Source organism: Quercus suber, unplaced genomic scaffold, assembly GCF_002906115.3.
Source record: "Quercus suber isolate HL8 unplaced genomic scaffold, Cork oak 2.0 scaffold_340, whole genome shotgun sequence".
Classification (NCBI taxonomy): Eukaryota; Viridiplantae; Streptophyta; class Magnoliopsida; order Fagales; family Fagaceae; genus Quercus; species Quercus suber.
In genome coordinates, this window is record NW_027069792.1 from 277,078 (window position 1) to 302,372 (window position 25,295).

Genomic DNA, 25,295 nt, shown 5'->3' on the forward strand with positions numbered 1-25,295 from the left:
GTGTGCTTCTCTTTTCTGGAAATCTACATTTTTCATGATCCATAAGGTTTCTGGGAAACTGAATCTAGGTAGCCAAAGAATGGGAAATATCAGGAATGCCTTCAAATTGCCACAATAGAGATCCAAAAATTTGAAGTGAGAGAGAAAGTTGGAAATGATTGATAGGTGCAAATGCATGGGAAGCTATTGTCACTGGCAGGTAGTTTACTCAACCAAATACTTGTACAAGATACGAGTGAATGTTCATACTTCCCCAGGGGAAGCAACCATATTTCGCAAATTTCTAGCTCTGATAAAAAGCTTGGAGGTTCAAGGAATGAAATAAATGGCATTAATTTACACGATCAAGGCTACCACAAAGAGGAAAGTAATTTCAGGTATACATTATGTCAAAAAATTTACGAACTATCTCAGTAACTATATATACATATAACTATCCTTGGGAATATATATATATATATATATATCATAATTTACCACCCTCTTCTTTCTTGTTGGCCATCTTTCTACTTATATGCTATTGGGCCAGACCTAGATACTGCAAACCTTGGTAATGGACTGGGACCTGTGCTTCCCGAAGTTGACCCTTCAACATGTTTCACTTTACGACTTGAACTGTAATCCAGTGGCCCAGACCGGCGAACATTCCGGTGTTTGTTTTCATTCCCCCGAAAGTTTCCACTATCATTATCATAAATGTGCTCCTGACTATATGATGATGATGCTGATTTAAAATAGCCTGAATCATTAGTGAGATACTGAGGAGTTGAGTCACCACGGCCCTGCCTTATTACAGGGGATGCATGTGATTGTGATACAGCAGGAGAATGGCGGGGTGATACACTTAGTAATGCCAGCAGTGTGGATGGATTGTTCGCGTAGTACTGGCTATATATTGAACGAAGAATGGCATAAGGAATATGGAGTTCCAGAGAACTTCTTGGAAGGTATGGGGAGATCTCACAAAGTTGATCTAGGAAGATAACCTGTGCTACAAGATGAGATCTGTGCAGAAAAGAGAAGACATTAACAGTTTGGACAATTTACATATTAACACAAACCACCATATCACCAACGGTTAAACTGGAGAATTAGAGACCAAGTTGTGCAGAAAAACATAGTAGCAGTGTTGTCATTTTTCTTTTTAGCCTAATTTCTACAAGAGCATTTTGAAACATGCCATATCACTGTTTGAAAGGGCATTTGGACACGTGCAGCAGAATATGAAATCATTCACATACCTGTTAGTTTCGCTCCAAGAATCTAGTATAATCCCTGCAGAGAATTTTACAAAGAGTTGCATTGTGGACTTTATGCTTGCTTCAGCTGACAAACGGCTCTGTATTTCAGAATCTAGTGTCTCATCAACATGTCCATTTGAGAAAGATTGTCTCTGCTGATGCTCACGTTCTAGTCTAACAAACTCGCTTCCTGCAATCACAGCACTAATACACCTGCAGAAGAAATTTGATGGTCAAAGATAGCTAAACGTAACGAGAACCACTACAACATTCATGTGCAGCAGACTATGGCTTAACTTTTCGGTTTTTTATTCACAAAGGTATCTAGAAGTGTAGAAGGTAAAACACAGATATTTGTGCTATCAAATGTTGTAGTTCCAGAAGATCTAAGGCACATAGTGGGTTTAATTTATTTGTGTGTATGCATTTGTTAACATGGGGTTTCAGATAGTATTTAACTAATAAGCATTCAAGAGTCCTTGTCATCGGCGTTATTCCAATTTAAGGAAAAATGACTGCATACCCACCTTGCCAAGCAATTGATATTGTTGTTGAAGCCCCCTGTTTCAACATTGAAGGCAGTGGTGTTCCAAACATTAGATGCCATGAAGGTGGTTGCTTTTTGCATGACTAAAGTACAGTGTTTCATTTCTCAGCCTTAATGGTTGTCCTTTTATTAATGATAAGATTAATCGGTGATGACATGATGGTAGTCGATGGGGTGAACATTCTTGAGCATAAGACCATTCAACTTCGGAAAGATGTTTGCAAACCCGGTGTTTGTTGTTTCATGATTTTTCGGCAACACAACTATGGATTTAAACAACCGCAGCACTTGGACCTTGTGTCATAACGGGGCGGTGGTTCATTTTGGGGGTATGACTCTTTTCCCACCAATTTGGTTTTTAAGGCGGTCTTTGGTAATCTACACTGCTCGATCCAATTCTTGTTGTTTGGAAAACTTTCCTTTTCTTGGTAAAAGGTGTGGATTGTTGGGGTGGGTGAAACGGTTCGCTTCAAACTGGTTTCTTTTGGTTCAGCTTTGGGTGCAAAAACGGTTCTTTGACCATTGGTTTTTAAAACCATTAACAAAATATTTCCGACGGAAAAAACACAGTAGCCACTATCTAAAGATTAGAACCATTTAGTGATGAAATATTAAAATGTTATGATATGTGGCTATTTTTAAGATATTTGTAGGCTTCTAAGAAATCCAAAAAAAAAGAGGTCATAGCCAATGCACAAGCTCTCACTTTTTGTGGGGTTTGGGAGGGGTGATTGGTAGGTTGACAAGCAACCTTGCCCCTCAAAATATGAAAATTAAGGATGCATGGGAGTGGGAGGGGGAGAATTTTACCTCTTCCGGAACAATGGGAGAAGCACATTCTGGAAAACTACTAGCAACACCAAGCCATGCACAGCAATGCTGAGGACGTCCTTCTGGTCCAAACATGGTGTTCCTGAAGACCTATTACAACAATTAAGATCAAGGTCAGCAACACAGTACTTTAATAGAATAAATAAATTCTATATCAATCAGACAATGTAATTTTTTTGGTTATAGTAAGGGGAGCCTAGAAAACAAGTTAAAGAAATAGAATGCAATAAATTACTGCTGTAAGGTGCTGGTGGTAGAAATAGAGCTTTTAAGACTGCCATGCTTTGATAATTGAGATTCCAGTTCATCAACACATCTGCATCAAAAGAGAAAGAGATGCACATAAGCTATTATTGTCTCTTTTGCAGAAATCCAAATATGCATTCATGTCATCAATGCTCATCATATGTGAATTTTATCAATATAAGCTAACATGCTTCTGAACTAGTTCAACAGCTTTAAGCAAATAAACAACTTAGATATCACTTTGAGAATACGATGACCTAGCCCGCTAAACTTGGAAATGTCTCAAAAAATGCACTGAAAACTAAGACACAGGCATATTCATACTAACCTTCTTGGTTTTCCAACATGTTATATAAAAAAAGGAACATTAAGTTCTTAAATCTTGGATTTTTCTTTTTCTTTTTCTTTTTACGGCCAGATATTAAGTGTTAGATTGAAATCACTAGTGATGATTAAAAGTAGGAAAAAGGTACCTTCAAGCATTTCTCCAGAAAATATTCCAGCTTTAACTTACCTCTTTCCCTCTCATTTTCTTTTATGTGTGTGTGTGTGTGTAACATATGGATCATCTAAAAAACCTATACAGATCATTTTTTTAAAAATGTTTTTTGGAGTTCAAACAATACCTAGTATTCCTTTTTTTCCCCTTGACAATTAAGCTCTAAGAATCCCTATTTCCAAATTGAAAACCATGAGTCTTCTTTTCAGTACAACTGCAATATTAATTTTGATTGTTGTAACTTATTGCAACTATGGACTATGATATTTAGCAAACTAATCAAGTCAGATATATAGAACACCTGGACCAATTGTAAGCAGCATTTCCCTCTGATAATAATCCTTCCTTCCCGGTGGAGACTGTAGCTTTCTCCAAATGTCTTATGTTTATGTTAGACCGAGAAGATGTGACTATCATCAAAATCGTTAACCAATCCTTTCGGAAATCCTGATTAATTACCACAAATAATTATTTATCCATAACATGCCAATAAAGAAGCCAGTACAAAAATGAGAACTATGATACTTACAAACTCTGAATAACTTAAAAGGAAAAGCTTCAAGTTATACAAAAAAACACACTCAAATATGAGAAACTAATTGAAATCTCCAGGGTTTTTGACATAAACAAATAACCTCAGTTAACATGTTTATTAGATCACACATATTTGTCACCATGTTTTGTTACTAAGTAATTTATTTATAGAAACTTTTACCCAAAGGAGATGACGAACAAAATTACAGACCCATAGCAGGTCAGTAAAGATTCAGAAACCTCAGAAGATTTCTGATATGCAAATTTACTTAATAAAAATAGAACATGGTCTGCAGAGATAACTTACAGATAGATCACATGTGATGGCAGAAATATTTTCACCCTGAGGTTTGGAATGTTTTCAAGGTGTTGAACAATTTGCTGAAGAAGTCCTTTTAAGCCTGCATCTAAGTCAAGAGCCACCATTCCCGGAGTGCCCAGCAAGAAACGGATTCTACCAGCACAGGAAGAAAGATATGACAATGCATAACCTCGAATTGCTGCATACAAGTATGAAAAAAAGTATAAAATATACTTTAAATTTATATGAGAGATCTCTGGCTGTAGTAACAAAACAACATAGCATACTATCTAGTTGCTGCTCAGCAAAGTTTATCAGTCATATCAGATAAAATCTACATGAAAGCATTCATTTATATCCAAGTGAAGCCCAGAAGACTGAGTATTCATGTTTAGTTTACTTGTCTTGCAGACATGCACTGTTGATATGCTGCTCTGAAGGCAGTGGATGATTAACTAAACCATCACTCTACTAAATTACTATGGACCAAAACAAAAATTCATATTTTTTTCATGCAAAGTAGCACAGTAATTCAATCTTAAGATATATATTATGTGGTGATAATTAAAATCACAAAGCCAATCATGGAATGGATGGTGAATTACTGTGGCTCAAAAGTGAATATGAACCGTCTGAGAAGAGGGACTAGGGTTAATTTATTTTAATTTTTGGTACTAAATTATCAGATGGTCCTCTCAATTGATTCAGACTTTTAGAAGCTTAAAAAGGTAAATCATATTTAAATCTGCACGTAAACAACAATTAAAAATCAACAAGGTTATGCAATATTCTAGATTGCTAGTGTAATGTCTGAACATCTTAATAGTAGAAAGTTATCACTCCAAACGCATTTCTCAATTTTTATTATTTGTATTTGGTACAAATTACCAAGGACTTGAATCATTATAAACTATCTTAGAAGGAACAAGTTACTATAACTTTTTGCTAGGGAGAAAAAAAAAAAATATATATATATATATATATTAAAACAATAAATTTAACCTGCAAATAATAAAATAAAAAAATTTCTAACCCGCAATATACTTGCGCACTAAACAGCATAGGCGATCAATTCCATCTAATAGGAACCCAATGGTTGGATCACTTTGATCCTGAAACAAAGGTCAGTGGTTAAAGTCAAGCACTTCATTAGCTGGTTTGCAAACAAGGACTAGTGGTAACTGGTGCGACCAATAAAGGGAAGGAAAACTTCACTTACTATGTCCACTGGTACCATTCGTGCAGCCTTCGATTTTGATGATGCAATTCCTACATGTTGGAAATACCATATGACCTCAGATTGAGCAAAAGCCAAGGCAGAAAACACCATCTGTAGGAAATATTAAATCATTAGAGAATGCATCATTCAGCACTACAAAACTACTAATGAGTCAATTTTATATCTAAGTATTTTACATAGTAATTTAAAAACATACTCTAACTCATTGACAAAGAGAGAATAAGGAGGAAATAAAACTAATAGTAGATCCAAGGGTTCTAAGAAATTTAATATCAATGTCATTGTAAAGACTAATTAGCTGATCCAAGGGTTCTAAGAATTTAATATCAATGTCATTGTAAAGACCACCTGCCCATATCCTAACTCATCCAGAAATGTAATTGACTTAACAGTTTTACTGGGAAAAAAAAAAAAACTAAGAGTTTCAGTGTGGGATATGGCAGGTGAGCCACCCAATCAGAAGTAGGGCTATAACTGAGTCGAGTCAAGCCAAGTATTTAAAGTTAATAATTTGCTTATTTTATTTTATTTTGATCAGAACCAAGTTGAAGCTCACCACCAAGTAGTTACAATTCCATATGATTCNTCCAAACATTAGATGCCATGAAGGTGGCAAATAAATATGGTAACAGGCTCCATGAACCATCATTTGCACCCCCGACTTCTTCCAAGACTGACCTCACCCACTGGGAATCATGATCACAGACCACACCAACACTATTTGCCACTCCTTTCAATCTCCTAATTTCCTTCTTTTCAGGTATTTCATCAGGTACATGCTTAACTACCTCAGCTAGTAAAGAATATATCAAGGGTGCACCTTCTTCAAGCACAGCTCCAGCAGCTTCAGCTAGAAGCCCATCAAAAGCCAGGGCTAGCCCAGCCTGAACACAAAATTCAATCACTGTATCCAAATCAACAACCTGTTTCATAGATGCCTCTCTCTCTATTCTGTCACCAGAATGCAGGCTGCCAGCGACTGCCTCTAGCACTTCACGGTTTGAGCGCAATGAGGTGTCAATGCAATTTAAAAGAGCAGCTGTGTGTTCTTTCAGCAGATGGTCTAGCCTGTCAACTCCATAGCCACCAAAAATACGAACGAAGGCCTGTAGTTCTCTCAGATCAGCAACTGAGTCTGCAAAGTATCCACCAACAGGCCTTGTGCTCTTGAAACATTTATGAATGGGTGCAAACAGGATTCCAGCACCTGATACATCTTTGATTATATTTTCTATGTACCAGTTACATACAGCTTCAGCAGCTGATCCAGTAGGTTGTTCTGTCACTTTTTCAAACAAATGCAGAGAAGAAACTGGTCCTGAGAAGGCTTCTGTGAGCAAAACTTCTCTAATACCCTGGGTTAAATCCATGCTAATATGCTGCTCTGCAAGATGGACAATGCTGATATGTCTGCGAATCAGAGACTCCAAAATAGAAGGCCGTTGAAGATCATTATCAGTTTTAAGTACTGCAAGCAATCTCCTCCTGAAGTTCCCAAGGATGCATTCTCTCATATACTGCAGTTAATGATTGGTTTGTTAGGATCAAAATATCAAATTACAAGAATCTGTTATGGTTTTATTGGATCCCAAACATGTGCATCGATATGCATGTATTTAAATACACACCCATATGCATTTGATGTGATTTGATCACAAACTACTGTTATTGTAAATATGTATGAATTAATAGATTGTGGATATTAACTGCAAAAGAGGCATGATGCTAAGCTGTCTTACAAAACAAATTCAGTAAGACTACTATATCAATAACAAGGAAAATAGTAAAAGCTGACTTTTCTAAATGGTACAGTCTCCTACAAGTTGACATTTTAAAAATATTTTAAAGATTTAAGACAGTGAAACTCACCACATAAAATACTAGAGGAAGATAAATGCTTTTCTATACTTTACATTGTAGTAATCCCAAGTATTTTAAGCATTTTATATCATGTCTTAATCTTTTATCTATTGTCATACTTGTGCCGTAGCAATAATATTAAGAAGATCCAATAACTACCATTTTTGGTTTACTCAATGAAACCATATCTTGATATCCTTAAAATAACTACCAGTTTTTGGCTTTAGTCAAGATCCAGAGTTCCATAAAACAGCCAGCCAAAATCAAACCAAAAGTCAGTTGCTTTCTTGAGATTAGAACCAAAACTATTTTATAATTTCATTAATTCAGGTGATGAACTACCTAGGCACCTGTTGGCAACCTTAAGTTCTTAAGTTGTATTGCGTATTTGCATAACACATTTTAAAATAAAATAAAATACATTGCTCTAGGAGTGAATGTCTCTCTATGTGTGTTTGTGTCATTTAGAATTTCTTCACATTCAAAGTATGGTACTCTGATACCTCTGTTATTTTTACAAGTTAATCCGTGTAGATTGTCTATGAAGTTCAATTTTGAACTAAAACTAAATGAGGATCAGATCCTATTCGGCAAAACATTTGCCTCCATTAGGGAGTATCCACAGTCAAACTGCTAAAAAGCAAACAAGTCAAACAATATGCATTTACATAAATCATTTGAAAAATTAAGCATTACATTATTGTAAGAGTTAAACACTAATTGACAGCATATTTTGAAGAGACCAAATTTTTCGTTTTTTAAGTTACTGATTGTCCCAAAAGCTTGAGCTCTAAGGATATGGTAAATTTAATCATTTAACCAATACTTCTAATAAGTTTTAACACTCCCCCTCACGTGTGGACCGAAACTACTTTTTAATAGATGAGACCTAACACGTGGGAATTTAAATGGGAAGTAGAGTGAAGGAGACAAAAATTAAACTCAAGACCTCTTGCTCTAATACCATGTTAAATTATCAATTGTTCCAAAAGTTTAAGCTCTTGGGATATGGTAAATTTAATAATTTAACCAATACTTCTAAGTTCTAACATTGTTCTTGATTAGTCATCAAACACCGGGAAGGGAAAAAAAGGAAGAAGAAGAAGAAAGAAAAAGTGGGATTTGTTTTCAAGCGGTTGAAAAAAGCTGCCAAATATTGTACAAGATGGCATTCCAAACACAAAAGATTCAATGATGTCTAAGCAACTAAATTTTATTGAAAGGATAGTAAATTAGTAAGGCACAAAATTGATTTAATCAAAAGAGAGAAGGAAGCAACAAAAGAAGGAACTATTGTCAAAAAGAAGAAAGCACACAAGTGCACTGTAAAACACTTCTACACAATTTTGTTATCATCAAAGCAACAGGAGAGAAGTGAAAAGATTAAGGGAAAACAGAAGGAAAGAATAAGAAGATAAAATGTTTTACCTCCCTCAAGACAAAGACATGGTTTAGAACACATATAGGCTCCATGTCATTCAAAACTGAGCACAGATTGGTCAGCCTCTGCATTGCAGCTTCTAACCTGCCATCATCAAAGAATTAGACATGCAAAGTTGCAGACTCTTGAATTGAAAGAAAGCAAAAGAGAACTCAGCATTTGATTTAAAATAACATACATTTTTATAGAACTATCATTTTCAGGATAACTCTCATGGCCAGGCAAAGCATAGCCAGCTGATAACTTTGGGGATTTAGTTGAAGGATTTGAAACTCTTGATGCAAAATTGATATAGGAAGCTGCCTGCTCTGGAAGAAGCTGAGAGATTTCTCCATAATTAGAATCATTAAACAGGAACAAGAGATCAAGTTCAAGTATTTCTTTATGTTACAACATGACATAAATGTATCAACCTGATTCTCAAGGGCACCAAATCCTCCTTCGGAATCAAGAATATTGATTAATCCCTCCAATCCTCCCATGATTGATTCAATGAGAGATTCAACATAAAGGACTGCATCCCGACCAATTTTTGTTACCTGCTTGCAGTATGGAGTTAAGTCACTTTAATTTCATTTTATCATTTTTCTGTATGTGTGTGTATATGAAACACCTGATGAAGGATTTAATCAGGCAGCAAGAGCAAGTAGTAGATGGAAGTGAACATGAACTTGGCATAAGCATCACCTAAAAGACAACACTCATTACCCTGGCGTATTGCCATCAGTTAAGTCACTACTGTTTGTAATGATGGAATCAAATTTCCCAATCACACATTATCAGATATAAGGGAAAAAAGAATTTGCATTCCATTTTTTTTTTTTTTTTTTTTTTGAACAAGCTCGAGCTTGTTGATGAGTGGATTGATTGACTTATTCTCTTTTTTTGGGGTAGGGTAAAACCTATGTACAATTCCTTGATTGACGTACCTTAGGTTCCCCAAATAAATTCAACCATATGTTTGCATTGACCACAACGGCCAATAAGTCACATTCAAGTAATGCTATATGTCTGCGTGTTTGGGCGGGTGGGTGCACTACATAACTTCTGGCATGTGACACAATTTCCAATACCTCATTTAATGAAGTTTGTAACGTTTACCTGAATGTTTGGAGCTAATAAACTAGGCTGATCAGTAAAGAAAAGCACCATTCTTCCAATCTCTTGCTTCAATAATATTCTCCTCTCACGATGTATGGCATCACAAGACACAAATGCTTGCTCATGCACTTCACTGAAATAATAATAATAATAGGAAAGGTTGTTTATGAGAAAATGAGAATTATGGTTGCTATTTTTATAGTTGCTTCTTTCTATATATATATATATATAAGAACAAAATTATAGTTACTCTTAAATGTTATGTCACTAATAGAACAAGTATTTCCCATGAAGTATGGACACGAATACAACTCAAACTTTATGATATGAGAATGCCAGCATAGCTGTGAAACAAACAATGCATAGATACTGGTTATATCCCTTTTAATATTCCAAGGTCAATGCTGAAATAGTTATATTATGCAAATTTTGCACTTGAAAAAAAAATTTGCATTAGGTTTAATTAGGTGTATCTTCATTATTAAGCTGTAAAAGGAGACTGTAAAATCAATATTTTAATTAACCTATAACAAATGTTTTTTCTTCTTATATTTCTACTCAGCAATAACAGGTTGTTTTACCTTTAGTGCATTGCATTTAGACTTTGGGATAGAAGAAAACTAAGTTAATAAAAATTCCTGATTTTACCTTATCATTTTCTCAACCTGCTTCGCAACACTATACTCCAGATCTGCTTCTTTCTGCTTTGTGCGTCCTGATTTTGCCATCTTCTTTGATTCTAATATTCGTGGCAAAACATATAACTGATAGTCCTCATGCAAAAGTATGTACTGCATTTTAATGTTTTACAATGACAGTCAACAACTGCAAATGAATCATATCTGAAAAAGAAAAAAACTTCAGCAAATGACAAGTATAATTTCAACAACAGGCAGTAGAACCCACCTCATCCCTGAATATTGTAAGAACTAAATTTTCCTTCAGTACAACCTGTAAGCCAGAACCAATTTAGAAAAGGGAAAAAAATATTATCAGCTGAGATATATGATCAAGGTACCTTTTTTCTCTGATATAAGAAACCAGGAGAAAAAAACCAAAAAATAACAACTCAATAGGTCTATCTTTTCCTCTAATGTTTGTGGTGTCTTTCTGATAGTCATGTGGGGTGTGAACATTAAAGGGCAGTTTTAAATAAATGAAAATTATATGGCACGATATTTTTTTAAGAGATCTAAAAATCTCTTTGTCAATGACATTGAAATCAGTCTTCCATTGACACATGTACATTGGACATATATCAGCAACAAAATGGTTACATAACATTATGGAATTACTATGATCTTAACCAAAGTTATTAATATCATCTTGTACCAGCCAAAAAGGCCAGAATATATCATACCATTCACCAAACTGGTTCTCACAATTCATTACCCCCTGGAAATGTATAGCTTAAATTTTTGGAGTGTTTCTACTGGCCATTTCAGCAAATTGCGGGCATCTCAGCCAGTAACAAAATTGTCAGACCAGTATCAAAACTTAATATAGGCCAATGAGCTATACTATATAAAAATTGAAGACTTCCCACCAATTTTATTTGTAATCCAGCATGTAGGCCTGGATGAAAGTTCTAATATTATCTATATTTATTTATTAGTCTAATGCTACTAACATATATATATATATATATAGTGGTAATCCAAAAAGGTACAGCAGAATGCACTGATACCAAAATATTTCTTTCTAGTGGCCAAATCAAAACAGTCATGCTATGGTATTAATAACTTGGGTTTAAACTATAAAAAATTTGTATACATGCTAGCTACAAGTCTACAACACCTAAATGCGCTCAAGTCCATGTCAAATACACCACACTCACTTCTTGAATCTGTTGCCTCCCAGTGGACTCTTGCATTTTTACTAGTATAAGCCATTTTTATAAATATTGCAAACTTAATTTATTAATTGCATTGCTAGCACTATGTATATAGGGTACACTTTCCATAATGCATGCTTATCATAGATTTACATACTTTTTCTTTCTCTTGATATAAGCTGAATTCAAATGCAAACTTTATTGCATAACAAGAGCAAAAAGGAACAGAGCAATGCCTGGGGTTTACCATGGCAATATCAATGCTAGTGACGCGAAGCAGCTCATCAGGACAAACAAGATACCCAAACAATACCCATTCTCGGTAAGAAGTAACATTTGCTAGATCTTGTGCTCTCTGCAGGGGGATAATGACATAAGCAGTGCAGTGTAGTAAAGAGTAATACCACTAACAAAAAAGTTGCAAATTGTGACCTATCTCAAAATCATCAAAAGTAAACAGAATCTACCATTGGGTGAGCCGAGTTTGTGAGTATATCTGGATATCGAGGATGATATGGACTCAAAAATCCCTCATTTCTAAGCTTCCTTGTATCTGTTGATAGGAAAATAACAGGACCGACTGCCTCTAGTACCTGGAAAAGGAAATTGAAACTTCCATTGTAGTTTTTGAAAGTAATGCCTCTGGCAGAAGTTTCTCAATGCAAAAGAAAAATGTGATCGACTAAATAAAAGTCACTTGAAAGATTTACAAGGCATTTAAAATGATCAAGCATTGAAACTTGAAGACACTATGGGCCTGTTTGGTCTCTTAACTCAAACTCACATTTTTACATTTTAAACAACATTACACACATTTCCACACACTTTTTCACCCACACATTTCAAAAAACTACAAAAATCTCATTTCAAACTACTCTACCAAATACCCCCTATAACTTTGAGATCATTTGAACAACCATACCACATCAAACTTGACAGTGAATCTCAAAGAACTAGGCATCCTAATTCAACAGTACCTATATAACAAAGACAATTCTTCTCCATAACAGCACATGCAATGCTAGAAGTCTTGCAATGCATTTTGTTTTGGGAAGTCATTGCAAATATTAAGACCACATCAACCAACTTGCCAAAAGAAAACTGGATATACGCAAAAAGTCAACAACCCCCCCCTCAACAACCCCCCCCCCCCCCCAAAAAAAAAAAAAAACTCCTTTTCAATTAATAACATGCACCATCACCTCATCCACAAAAACTTCACTCATCAGGCCCCCAATACACAGAAAACAAAGCCTCCATTTATCAGATGACCAATTAGAACAATGAAGGCATTTCCAAAGCCTCCTCACTGACAGCTAATGATCATGAATTTCAAGCACATATGAGAAGACCCAAAGATATATCATCCAAGACCAGATGGAAGCCCCGAAACCTACCACAACTGAGAACCCAATCTTAAAATCTGACCTTGCTCTGATCATTGCTTCTACTGAGCCACTGCACTTATGTCACAAAATTCTACCAAAGCAAATATTTAGCAGTAACCTCTTTCAATATTTGCCTCTTCATTCTCATTTCTCCATATCACTTACCCAGGAAAGCCATTTTAAAGATCTAATAGTTAATTATTTCAAATCTTCAAACTTCACCAACTGAAATCCTCACCTAAGCAAATAAAATGACATTTGATTTCCACTCCTCTTCAGATCCAGGAAAAGTTCCTGAACATTTTTCCTAATGATATTTTTTTTTTTTTTTTGGGGGGGGGATATGGAATAAGGAAGGAGGGGAGAAAAACCAAGAAAGTTGGAGAAGGATCTTAGAATGAGAACCAACTTCCCACCCTCAAACAAGAACAGACTTCCACATTTCTAACTTCCTAGTTTCAACAATAAAGAATCCAAATACACGACCATTGTAGATACATTATTTCAGTTCATAATTTTTTTTTCTTTCTGAATTTAATGACAGGAATTTTCTTTTCTATGATGATTGAGGCAAAAAGAATCGAAGAGGAGGGTTTCTTTTTTGTAATTTTGACATATTGCAAACCAGGACACGTGGATGATTTTTAAGATTATCACCTCCCAACTATTATATATTTTCACTTAGACTGATTCCACTTGTAAGAATTCGTTCACAAGTAGAGCAGGAGCACAAAACCATCATAAGATGATCATCTTATCAATGAAATGAGAAATACAACTAAACATCATTTTAAAAGTATTTTGATAAGTAAAGAATGATATTAACCTCCCCAATACGTGGGCTCACAAAATTTAGGTCCTCTTGTAATCCTTTCAGTGGTGGATCGTAAGAGTCTATAAATTGAACCAACCTGAAATCCAGAGAAAGAAAGATATATGGTGTGATGCATCAATTGAGAACAAGAATCATATGACAGTTTTTATCTTTTGTCAGTAAGGTACATAGGCACTTAGTAGACCCTAAACCCATAACCTCACCCCCACCCCCCTCCCCACACTGTTGTTACAAGGAGAAGAGGAGCTCACTAGCAAATCATATGACAGTTATCATTTCAATATTAAGAAAATAAATAAATAAAGAAGTATCATCTGCAACTGGCCATTAAATGTTAATCTAAGCATCTAAAAGAGTGTTTTCCTTCTCCTAAAGATTGTTATGTTATAATACATACAGAGAACATACCTATCAACCATGATAAAGACGATTCTCTCTTTTGGGTAGCCAAACACAAATCATACCGATACACCCTTATCGGTTTGAAATTGTGCCCTCACCATCTGCCCGTTGTTTATAGCAGTAGATTCCATTTGGTTCCAAGACCATTGACCCATAACAAAAATTATGACAAGTCACAACTACTATTTATCACAAAAAGGATAAGCACAAGTTTAAACACCATATGCAGATCATAAGGCCACGTGGGCATGAAAATGGTGGGCATCACTTGTTCATGTGTGAAACATAACAAAAAGATTCTCTTCAAAAGAAAGAGTCACACCCATTCAGTTACAAACACAGTACAACCTCTAAAAACTTCCTCTGCTCATCTACTATAAGCAGCAAAGTAAATGGAATCCTTATTTATTCCAGTCAGTGACTTGGACGTAAAGAGTTTCCTCCAAACATCTTTGGACATCAGGTTACATGCCACTAACAAAATTATAAGCTAGCTGTATAGTGTATAATCAGTAAAGAAAAAGGAAAATTCAAGAAACTCCTATATTCTTAATAACAAACCCTTCTAGGAGCACCAACATAATTTTGAAAAGTAGAAATATCTCCTACCTATGGTAAAAATCACAATCTCGGTCGTTATTTGACATGGCATGTAAAAGGTTATAGATTTGAAGCACCATTTTCCTTGGTATCTGTTATGAAAGCATTGCATTAGCACAAATAAAAACATGCTGTATAGTACATGACTATACACATACATAGTTAAGACAAAGCAGTCAAAAGGTTTCAACTAGAGGACTTTTAAGAGAAGGATAAACAGGAAGAAAATTAAAGACAGATAAATGAAACACAATGGAAAGTTGACTTGCCTTCTCGGAGAAAAGGTTAACACGAACAAAGGAACAAAAGAGGTCCATAAATGCATGCAGTATAAGCGAGTTCTGATGGGGCTGCAAAATACTGTCTTAAGTTAACAAGCATAGCCTTGATGATTTTTGTCAAGAAATAATCACTCTAGCAATTTAAGTAGTCAGAGAACAAAGTAGAGTTTTATTATTTCAGCACCCCCTCATGTGGGACCCACACATGGGCATCAAAACCCTATCAAACATTTATCATTACAAATGCACAGGGGACTTACTCTTGCACCACATTAATAATCAATTACTCTAAACTTACCTAGGGTCAATTTGATATTTTTTTTTGGGGGGGGGATATGGAATAAGGAAGGAGGGGAGAAAAACCAAGAAAGTTGGAGAAGGATCTTAGAATGAGAACCAACTTCCCACCCTCAAACAAGAACAGACTTCCACATTTCTAACTTCCTAGTTTCAACAATAAAGAATCCAAATACACGACCATTGGAGATACATTATTTCAGTTCATAATTTTTTTTTCTTTCTGAATTTAATGACAGGAATTTTCTTTTCTATGATGATTGAGGCAAAAAGAATAGAAGAGGAGGGTTTCTTTTTTGTAATTTTGACATATTGCAAACCAGGACACGTGGATGATTTTTAAGATTATCACCTCCCAACTATTATATATTTTCACTTAGACTGATTCCACTTGTAAGAATTCGTTCACAAGTAGAGCAGGAGCACAAAACCATCATAAGATGATCATCTTATCAATGAAATGAGAAATACAACTAAACATCATTTTAAAAGTATTTTGATAAGTAAAGAATGATATTAACCTCCCCAATACGTGGGCTCACAAAATTTAGGTCCTCTTGTAATCCTTTCAGTGGTGGATCGTAAGAGTCTATAAATTGAACCAACCTGAAATCCAGAGAAAGAAAGATATATGGTGTGATGCATCAATTGAGAACAAGAATCATATGACAGTTTTTATCTTTTGTCAGTAAGGTACATAGGCACTTAGTAGACCCTAAACCCATAACCTCACCCCCACCCCCCTCCCCACACTGTTGTTACAAGGAGAAGAGGAGCTCACTAGCAAATCATATGACAGTTATCATTTCAATATTAAGAAAATAAATAAATAAAGAAGTATCATCTGCAACTGGCCATTAAATGTTAATCTAAGCATCTAAAAGAGTGTTTTCCTTCTCCTAAAGATTGTTATGTTATAATACATACAGAGTACATACCTATCAACCATGATAAAGACGATTCTCTCTTTTGGGTAGCCAAACACAAATCATACCGATACACCCTTATCGGTTTGAAATTGTGCCCTCACCATCTGCCCGTTGTTTATAGCAGTAGATTCCATTTGGTTCCAAGACCATTGACCCATAACAAAAATTATGACAAGTCACAACTACTATTTATCACAAAAAGGATAAGCACAAGTTTAAACACCATATGCAGATCATAAGGCCACGTGGGCATGAAAATGGTGGGCATCACTTGTTCATGTGTGAAACATAACAAAAAGATTCTCTTCAAAAGAAAGAGTCACACCCATTCAGTTACAAACACAGTACAACCTCTAAAAACTTCCTCTGCTCATCTACTATAAGCAGCAAAGTAAATGGAATCCTTATTTATTCCAGTCAGTGACTTGGACGTAAAGAGTTTCCTCCAAACATCTTTGGACATCAGGTTACATGCCACTAACAAAATTATAAGCTAGCTGTATAGTGTATAATCAGTAAAGAAAAAGGAAAATTCAAGAAACTCCTATATTCTTAATAACAAACCCTTCTAGGAGCACCAACATAATTTTGAAAAGTAGAAATATCTCCTACCTATGGTAAAAATCACAATCTCGGTCGTTATTTGACATGGCATGTAAAAGGTTATAGATTTGAAGCACCATTTTCCTTGGTATCTGTTATGAAAGCATTGCATTAGCACAAATAAAAACATGCTGTATAGTACATGACTATACACATACATAGTTAAGACAAAGCAGTCAAAAGGTTTCAACTAGAGGACTTTTAAGAGAAGGATAAACAGGAAGAAAATTAAAGACAGATAAATGAAACACAATGGAAAGTTGACTTGCCTTCTCGGAGAAAAGGTTAACACGAACAAAGGAACAAAAGAGGTCCATAAATGCATGCAGTATAAGCGAGTTCTGATGGGGCTGCAAAATACTGTCTTAAGTTAACAAGCATAGCCTTGATGATTTTTGTCAAGAAATAATCACTCTAGCAATTTAAGTAGTCAGAGAACAAAGTAGAGTTTTATTATTTCAGCACCCCCTCATGTGGGACCCACACATGGGCATCAAAACCCTATCAAACATTTATCATTACAAATGCACAGGGGACTTACTCTTGCACCACATTAATAATCAATTACTCTAAACTTACCTAGGGTCAATTTGATATTATTTATTGCTGAAAACTGAAAACACTGTAGTAAAATCATTTTTAAATGTGTGAATAGTGTCGTGAGACCCAATTTTAAAGAAAAAGTTGCTAAATGAAGATAATTGTGGGTCCCGTGAACAATGCACAGGACCCACAAAAAAAAACACTTCCGTTGGGAAACGCGCAAAACTCACTTCCCAAACGGAGGCCAAATCACTTTTTTTGTGAAATAGTTAACAAAAGAGGTATAACAGTAATACAGAATATGATGCTCAATATAGAGCTTGAGTTTCCTTCTGCACTAAAAAAATATGACTCAGAACATTCGGACTATAAATTGATTTTGCATCCCCAATACCTTCAGTCTTTCACTTTTTATTCTTCTAGCATCCTAAGACTGTTCAAATAGCCTTCACACAAACCACCCACCTCTCCCAGAGTGACAGTTTTTTCAAATACATCTTTTGCAACATCCATTCAAGGAAACAATTTTAAAACACATAGAGAGAGGAAGATCATTACACTAGGAGAGGTCAAGGTTTCTATGAAGAGCCTAAAAGTTAGTTCGAACAACCCTACATATAATAGGACATAGAAGCGAGAACTCAAAAGCTTTTGTAAACCATATGTTCTCAGTCAGATTTTCAAATGGAAGAGGAAGCTCAATACCTTGTTCCCATGGCAAGCACTATACAACGATTGGTTGCCATTTCTAAGAAGTTGACAACTGAGCTTTCTAAAGTGACCAGTTGCTAACAGTTTCCACTCATCAAAGTTTACATCCATAACATATATTTTGAACAATGATGAGAATTTGAAACTCACCAACAATGTAATTACTGTGCTACTTAGATCCAGAATAAGCCGCAGAGCCTGTTCTCGAAATGCCATCAAGTCAAGAAGAAGCTGGTCCAAGCAAAGGAAAGCAATTAACTGAGTATATTTACCAGGCAATTGATTCTTAAACTATGTAAAAGTTTGCAACTATAAATTCATCATTTTAAACAGAGTTATATAAAGAGCCTGTTTTGAATTAATATTATGAAGTGGAAGCTCGACAGATCCCCACAATTGATTCCTAGCACGTACAGTCCAAGCTTGCAGTAGAACAAGGAAGTTCCAGATACATGACTTGATATCATGGATGAAAAATGTTTTTCTTATAAGTAATCATGGATGAATTTCACTTAATAAAAAGGGAAATTAAATGAACTTAATAAATAGAAAAACAAAAAAAGGAACAAAGAGGTCACTGCTCCTCGAGTCATGAAAAATGCTAAAAAATATTAATTAGAGAAGTCATCTCATTCTATTCACAAGTTAAACTCAACAAATAATCACAGGACGAGATAATGGCAATGAATAAAGAGAAAGAGAAAAGTGATTAAATGATATGACACTAAAACTCTAATTCAGGATATAACATCAGAATTCCTTTCGCCACCTCAAGTATGAGGCTATCCATCATATTTTATAAATTATACTAACAAAAGATAATAATATTCCAATAATCCTCTTGTCATCCCCTCATTGGAAACAATTTCTAATTGTTTTCTCACAGTATTTATTAAAGAACAATGAATTAAAGTTAAATAAAGCTTCTTAATTCTCACTGATCATTGTGCCACATGAGATGACCAAATGATTTGGTAAGCACACTCACATGGTAGCCAAGTAGTAATACAGTTAGTTCCAGTTATGCAGTTGATTACATGAAATACTGGGTGTTGGGGCGGCGGGGGTATAATCAGAATTTGGAACAAGGAAAACACTAAATTATTTATGAAATGATATGGCTCATCTGCAACTGCAGTGCTTTCTTTTTAGTTCCAGAACTTTATTATGGTAATTACTAGGTTTCTTTTAATTTTTTGGCTAAGGCATAGCTTATCTTCTCTACTAAACATGTGTTGCGATACATGGAGTTTCTATCTTGACAAAAGTGTTATTGTTATGAAAACTACAGTTGACAAGCTAGATATTTGAACAATTAAAGACACATGCTTGGATGTGCATTTGACAACATTAACTCGAACTAGCATTTGATCATCAGAACATTAAACAAAAGACATGATTAAAAGAGTGAGATGAGAATCAATCTTCAGCTTTTCATGCAGCACTGGGGGGAAAAAAAAAACTTGGGGGTAAAGCCATTCAGTTTATCAGTTGCACACAAGCTTAACTTTGACCATGCCCATAATTTAGAATAAAAAACAAAATATGGGTCGAAAATAAGTAAAAGAAGAAGAGAAGAAGGAAGTAAACATAAGTACCAACTCTATACCTGAACCCATGGTTCCAAGCTCTGCAAATGAAGTTCTACTCTATCATGCAACACATCCAATGCAACCTTATCAACCTGCAGCAAGGTCACCCAAGGTGAAAGAATTCACTAGTGACACATAAGTAATTAACAAAGAAAACACCTGACTTTGAATGGGAAAGGAAATGAATTCTTACACGTTCAAGTTGTAATCTGCTAAAATGCTCCGGAAACTTCTTTGAGAGCAAAATGCAAAGTTTTGGGTAATTAGGGAACACACCCGCTTTCCAAAATGCTTCGGTAAATACATGTCCAACTGGATCTGGGTAGTCCAAGATTTGATTCAACCTATACATTTTAGCCATAAGACCTTCAGCAACTTCATTAAGTTGGACCACCGACTTCATGTTCAAACCCTTTTGAGACCCGCCTGAACTCTGGACCTGTCCATCAGGACCTGCATTCCTAGAGCTCCTAGATGTCATTGGAGGTGTCATTTGTGGACCCAAGTACTCAGTCCACCTTGATGGTCCCTCCCATTCCCTTGATCTTACTGGAGGGGGTGACATTGAGGAATCTTGACTTGAAAATAGTTGTCGTGATCTTGCCATTGATAAATTATACCTCCACTCAAGACTTTCTGCAAACCAAGTTTAGCTTACAAGTCAATTTCTTTAATATTATAAAATTAGTCTATAGCAGACTTATCTTTTTTCACATCTCCATCTATGCAATTTAAAAAGAGAACACACTAAATGCACATTCAGTTGCCAAGAAAATATATAGATGAATCAAGTTACATTCTTATCTTCCTTTTCTCAGTTTTTCTAGGTAACCAAAAGGTCATAATTTTATGCATCTTCTAAACCACTCAATTATCCCATATTTCTCAAAAGAAGTTTCACTATTATTGCACAAGGCTTTCATGCTTGCTTGGAAGCTAAGAAAATGAAGGACATATTTCGACTATTGAAAACTGTTACATTATTCCACTCCAATATGTGGAGCACAAGAACCTTTCTTAGTTGAGTTGAGAATTATTATATATACATATGTTAAAAGCAAACTAAGAAGCACAAATACCCTCCACAGTTTTTTCACTGTCTGTTTATTTTCTTCCGATTTCACATCAACCAATCAAAAAATACCTAAATACAAGTCATAAACCCTAAAGAAAAAGCAAAAATATCCAAAATTAGTAACTAACTCTACATACATTTCCAGCACAGGTAACAAAAAATAAAGCATACCTGCACAAAATTCTCTGTTTGGTCGCCAAGAAAACAAGAATTCAAATGCCTTCCTCACAGTCCAGTGGCTTCAAAGGATGAAAAACTGAAATCGAACTTAGCTCAGCTAAGCAGAACCATATTTTTCTTTCCTCATCAACCAAACAGTGCACAGAATTAGTAAGTCTTCATAAATTTCCAGCACATGTCACAAATTCTCCGTTTAGTGTCGAGAAAATGTGAGAAAAGCGAACACAACAAAGTTTCAAAAAAATCTGAATCGAACTCAGCTCAGCTAAGCAGAACCTTTTCAATCTCTTCTCAGCAACCAAACAGAGCATAAAATTAGCAACTCTTCATAAATAGCCAGCACATAGTCACAAAATTCTCCGTTTAGATGCCGAGAAAACGTGAGAAAAGTGAACGAAACAAAATTTTCAAAAAAATATGAATCAAACTTAGCTCAAGCTAAGCAGAAAGTGAATTTCGGGAGTCAACATTGCTATCTTTTAGTAATTTTGTATTTTCCCAGTATCCAAACAAAGCATAAGGAGTTAGAGAGAGAGGGAGAGAGAACAATTTAGAGGTGGAGAGTTGAGATTGATGGATTGTGAGAATGAATTGAAGCTTAGATCTGAGTCTATCTCTCTCTCTGCGCATTTAATACATCATAGCACAGTGTTTTAGAGAGAGATAGAGTATTATCAAAAAAAAAAAAAAAAAGAGAGAGAGAGAGAGGGAGAGCGTGTGGAGTGGTTGTTGGTGTAAAAAAAAAGAAAGCAGAATTTGCTTCTACTTAAATTTTAGTTTTAGTTTTAATTTTTAAGAGCAGTGTAGTTACACTGTTTAACACGTTATAATTACATACTCTTATTTTCACTATTTCACAGTTACATTTGAATTAACTCTTGTTTCCACCTTTTTACAATTATCTTAAAAATATTACTATTTAAGGACTTTTCTTTTTTATCTTTTTTATTTTTTTAATTCAAAAATGTTCATACATTTATATGTTTAAGTAAAGATAAAATAAAAGATAATTCGGTAAAAATATAATTTTAACTTCCACTAAAACATTGCCTAAAAAATAAGACAACTCTCATGTTAATTTTCAAATTTCTTTATCTATTTATAAATTAAATTCTTAAAATAAAAATTATATATATAAAATAAAAACACAGAGCTTTTTTTATTAAAAAAAAAAAAAGCTTTATTGGACGCGCGAAACAAGTGTGATGAAATTAGTAAGTATTTATTAGGTTAGTGTTTGTACATGGTATTAATACTCTACTATTTTAAATAGCTTTTAAATTTGATTTGATAAATGAGTTTCAGTTAGCTCAACTATAGATCTGATATTAAAAAAAAAATGATTTGATAAGATAAATGGATTATGAATTGTTTGTTTAAAAATTGTGTTTCTCATTTTTGTCAATTTTTCCTATTTGATTAAGAAGGAAAAAAGATTAATATCCAGTTAAAAAGAAGGAAAAGAATAATGTAACTATGTAAGAGATAGTTATTGTAAGATAAGTGTTAATTTTCCCTGTCTTAAACTTGTTTTAATTTTTCTCCAAAAAAAAAACTTATTTTAATCAAGTTGAATTTAATTCTTTCCTAAAAAATAAAAGAATGTACACTCTTTTTTCTTTATATATATATATAGTATCTCTTTTTTTTTTTTTTTTAGATACTACAACGTTTTTACTTTTTATGAAAATAATAATAAATAAATAGCACAATAGTATATGATCACCCTTTTTTTTGAATAGTATATGATCACAATTACGTTCCATCCCTACGTGCTTATGAATATACGTACATCGTGCCTCCTAGTTTGCCTCTCATGAGCCTAAAAAATTAGAAATAAGAAAGGTATGTTAAAAAAAAAAAATAAACAAAAAAGCCCACCTGTCTCAAAAAAGTTGTGCTAAGATGGGTTTTCCTCATAATTGCTTACATTGATGTATTCTACAAAATATAGGTTAAAAAAAAAAAAAAAAAAAAACTCTAAGTGGGTCTTGGGGAAAAGTTTTCATACCCTCTATTTTCTAACACAAACAAATATTCACGTGTATTTATTGATTACATGATTTATATATAGTTACTTGATTTATTTAAATAATTTAATAAATTATATAATTAAATACATATAAATAATATTATGAACCATTATTAATGGGATGAAAGAGTTTCTTGCAACACTAGTTAATAGAAGAAAATTGTAAATTTGATTAGGACACTTAAGATGTCCATGACTTTTCCTAAGCAAGGGAAAAAAATATTGGTGACTGATAGTGGATAATCAGTTTGGTTGAACACTTCGGCTTCGATGGGCTACAACGTTCGCAAAGGCCTGAAAAAGAAGAAAAGAATCAAAGGAATGACCGGGGTGGACGGNATTTCAAAACCAAACTTGAGAATACCTTCAATCTTCATCTCAATTCCACATGGTGCCCAAGATGTGTGGTCTCTCAATCAGTCTTTTGTACATAGATTCCCAAAAGAAAAATCCTTCTCCTTCTCCTTGTGGAGAAAAAACTGATTTCTTTTTCTTTTCATCTTACGTACGTTAAAACCATTCTCATAGTTTCTTTATTTAATAACACTTATTAAATAATGACTGATTCCTAATTGGGTTAGCCTTTTGAGCCTACCCAATTGGGCTTTAGTTTGTGGCTTGAGATGGGACCAAAGGGACCAATAAGACACTAGCTCCAATGGGCCTTGGGCTTTTCCGTCAACTCTTGACAAGTCCAAAGTTACCATTAATTATATTCAATACCACTATAAGAATATAATTGCACTCTAGGCCTTATCTATAAATTATTTCCCAAGACTTTATTATACATTCAACCCCTTCATTAAAATATTCGTAGTAATACAAAGTCATTAATATTGACTGCCACTTTGAAGATTACTACATCTTAATCATTGAGTACCCGGTTTAATCCTTTTTGTTATTCATTATATATTTATGAAATCCAATTCCATAAATATATACCTTAGTAACACTTTACTAAAGTGGTTGAGCCCAACACTCTGAATAACCAAACCCATTAAACTTATCTCAAGGGAATATTTTATATCTCCGTTAAGAGATTATGAATTCCATCTTGAGAATATATGTTCCATCAACATTAAATGCGGCTGCCCAACATACTGAGGTTTTGACCATAACTTATAGATCTCACTTCTGATATATCAAAGCAACCTACATCTCATGATCAGGTCCATTATCCTCTCAGGATTTAGAGTTAATGTAAATAGAAGTCGTAAGCTTTATTATTCATTTGACAGTCATTAGGAGAATAATAAATCTCACAGCGGTCCAGTTCAATATGTCTTAACTCTTAAAACATATCAACATACCAACTAGAAGTCTCTACTTCCATGATCAAGACAAATCATCTTAGTTGATATGTTATAGTCTTCGCAGATGAAATGCCCAATTTCATCACCGACTACGAACTAAAATTCTGAGTTTACAAAGAACTTGTGATTTATATCTTTCTGTGACTTTTCACATAAATCACATACTATGCATCTCATGGACTAAGATAATGTCCCATTAGTTCATAAATGGTCTCATGCAATTAAACAACTTAATTATTCATGACATGCCAATAAATTGGATTTTAGGGCACAAACCCTAACATGTTTTTGCAACAGTGTTTGTGTAGCTTAATTGACATTTCCTAATATTTCTAACAAAAATGTCAAATATTTAAATTCTCCTTTGTTATTGTAACTATCAAATTGTAAAAAAAAAAATGGTATTTTTCATTGAAAAATTGCCAATTACAAGATAAAATTATAACTATAAAATATTTTCTTATTTTATATTCTCTTGTGGAATAATTATCCACATATTATATATGTATCTCATTAAAGGATGAGACTACTATTGGGTTGAGTTGAGTTGAGTTGAACCCTTCATAAAAAAAGAGTTGAGTTGAACCCAAGTATCATTCTATTTTGTGTGATACCATTTATTTTCATTTGAAAATATATTATATTTGAAAAGTCTTTTTTATTTCATAATTTTAAAAATACATTTTCTTAAAGTATGACTAAGAATCAACCTCTCCTCGTTAGCATAAAAAAAGTAAAAAAAAAAAAAAAAAACTAAGAATCAATTTTTGTTTGTTTGTTTTGTTTTGGTATTTTTTGTCTATTGTGTGAGTGTTCATTTGGATATTATATTCATTGAC

General features: G+C 34.2%; 2 protein-coding genes across 2 annotated transcripts; both read right to left on the minus strand.

Moving 5' to 3' along the window:
- Positions 1 to 290: 290 nt before the first annotated feature.
- On the minus strand, positions 291 to 21,793 carry LOC111986836 (protein NAP1). The gene is made up of 20 exons (XM_065759760.1): positions 21,103 to 21,793; positions 20,050 to 20,492; positions 19,874 to 19,948; positions 18,415 to 18,495; positions 17,280 to 17,360; positions 17,020 to 17,102; positions 16,000 to 16,084; positions 12,143 to 12,268; positions 11,923 to 12,030; positions 10,748 to 10,792; positions 10,490 to 10,632; positions 9,842 to 9,974; positions 9,354 to 9,427; positions 9,154 to 9,304; positions 8,919 to 9,058; positions 8,728 to 8,824; positions 6,049 to 6,956; positions 1,769 to 1,852; positions 1,242 to 1,454; positions 291 to 1,005 (listed from the first exon to the last, which is right to left on the minus strand). Exons 2-20 carry the CDS (start codon positions 20,461 to 20,463, stop codon positions 507 to 509), a joined length of 3,540 nt encoding a protein of 1,179 aa, XP_065615832.1. The 5' UTR covers positions 20,464 to 20,492; positions 21,103 to 21,793; the 3' UTR covers positions 291 to 506.
- LOC136061672 (protein NAP1-like) lies at positions 2,560 to 3,792 on the minus strand. The gene is made up of 3 exons (XM_065759721.1): positions 3,666 to 3,792; positions 2,855 to 2,935; positions 2,560 to 2,709 (listed from the first exon to the last, which is right to left on the minus strand). Exons 1-3 carry the CDS (start codon positions 3,779 to 3,781, stop codon positions 2,595 to 2,597), a joined length of 312 nt encoding a protein of 103 aa, XP_065615793.1. The 5' UTR covers positions 3,782 to 3,792; the 3' UTR covers positions 2,560 to 2,594.
- Positions 21,794 to 25,295: the final 3,502 nt, after the last annotated feature.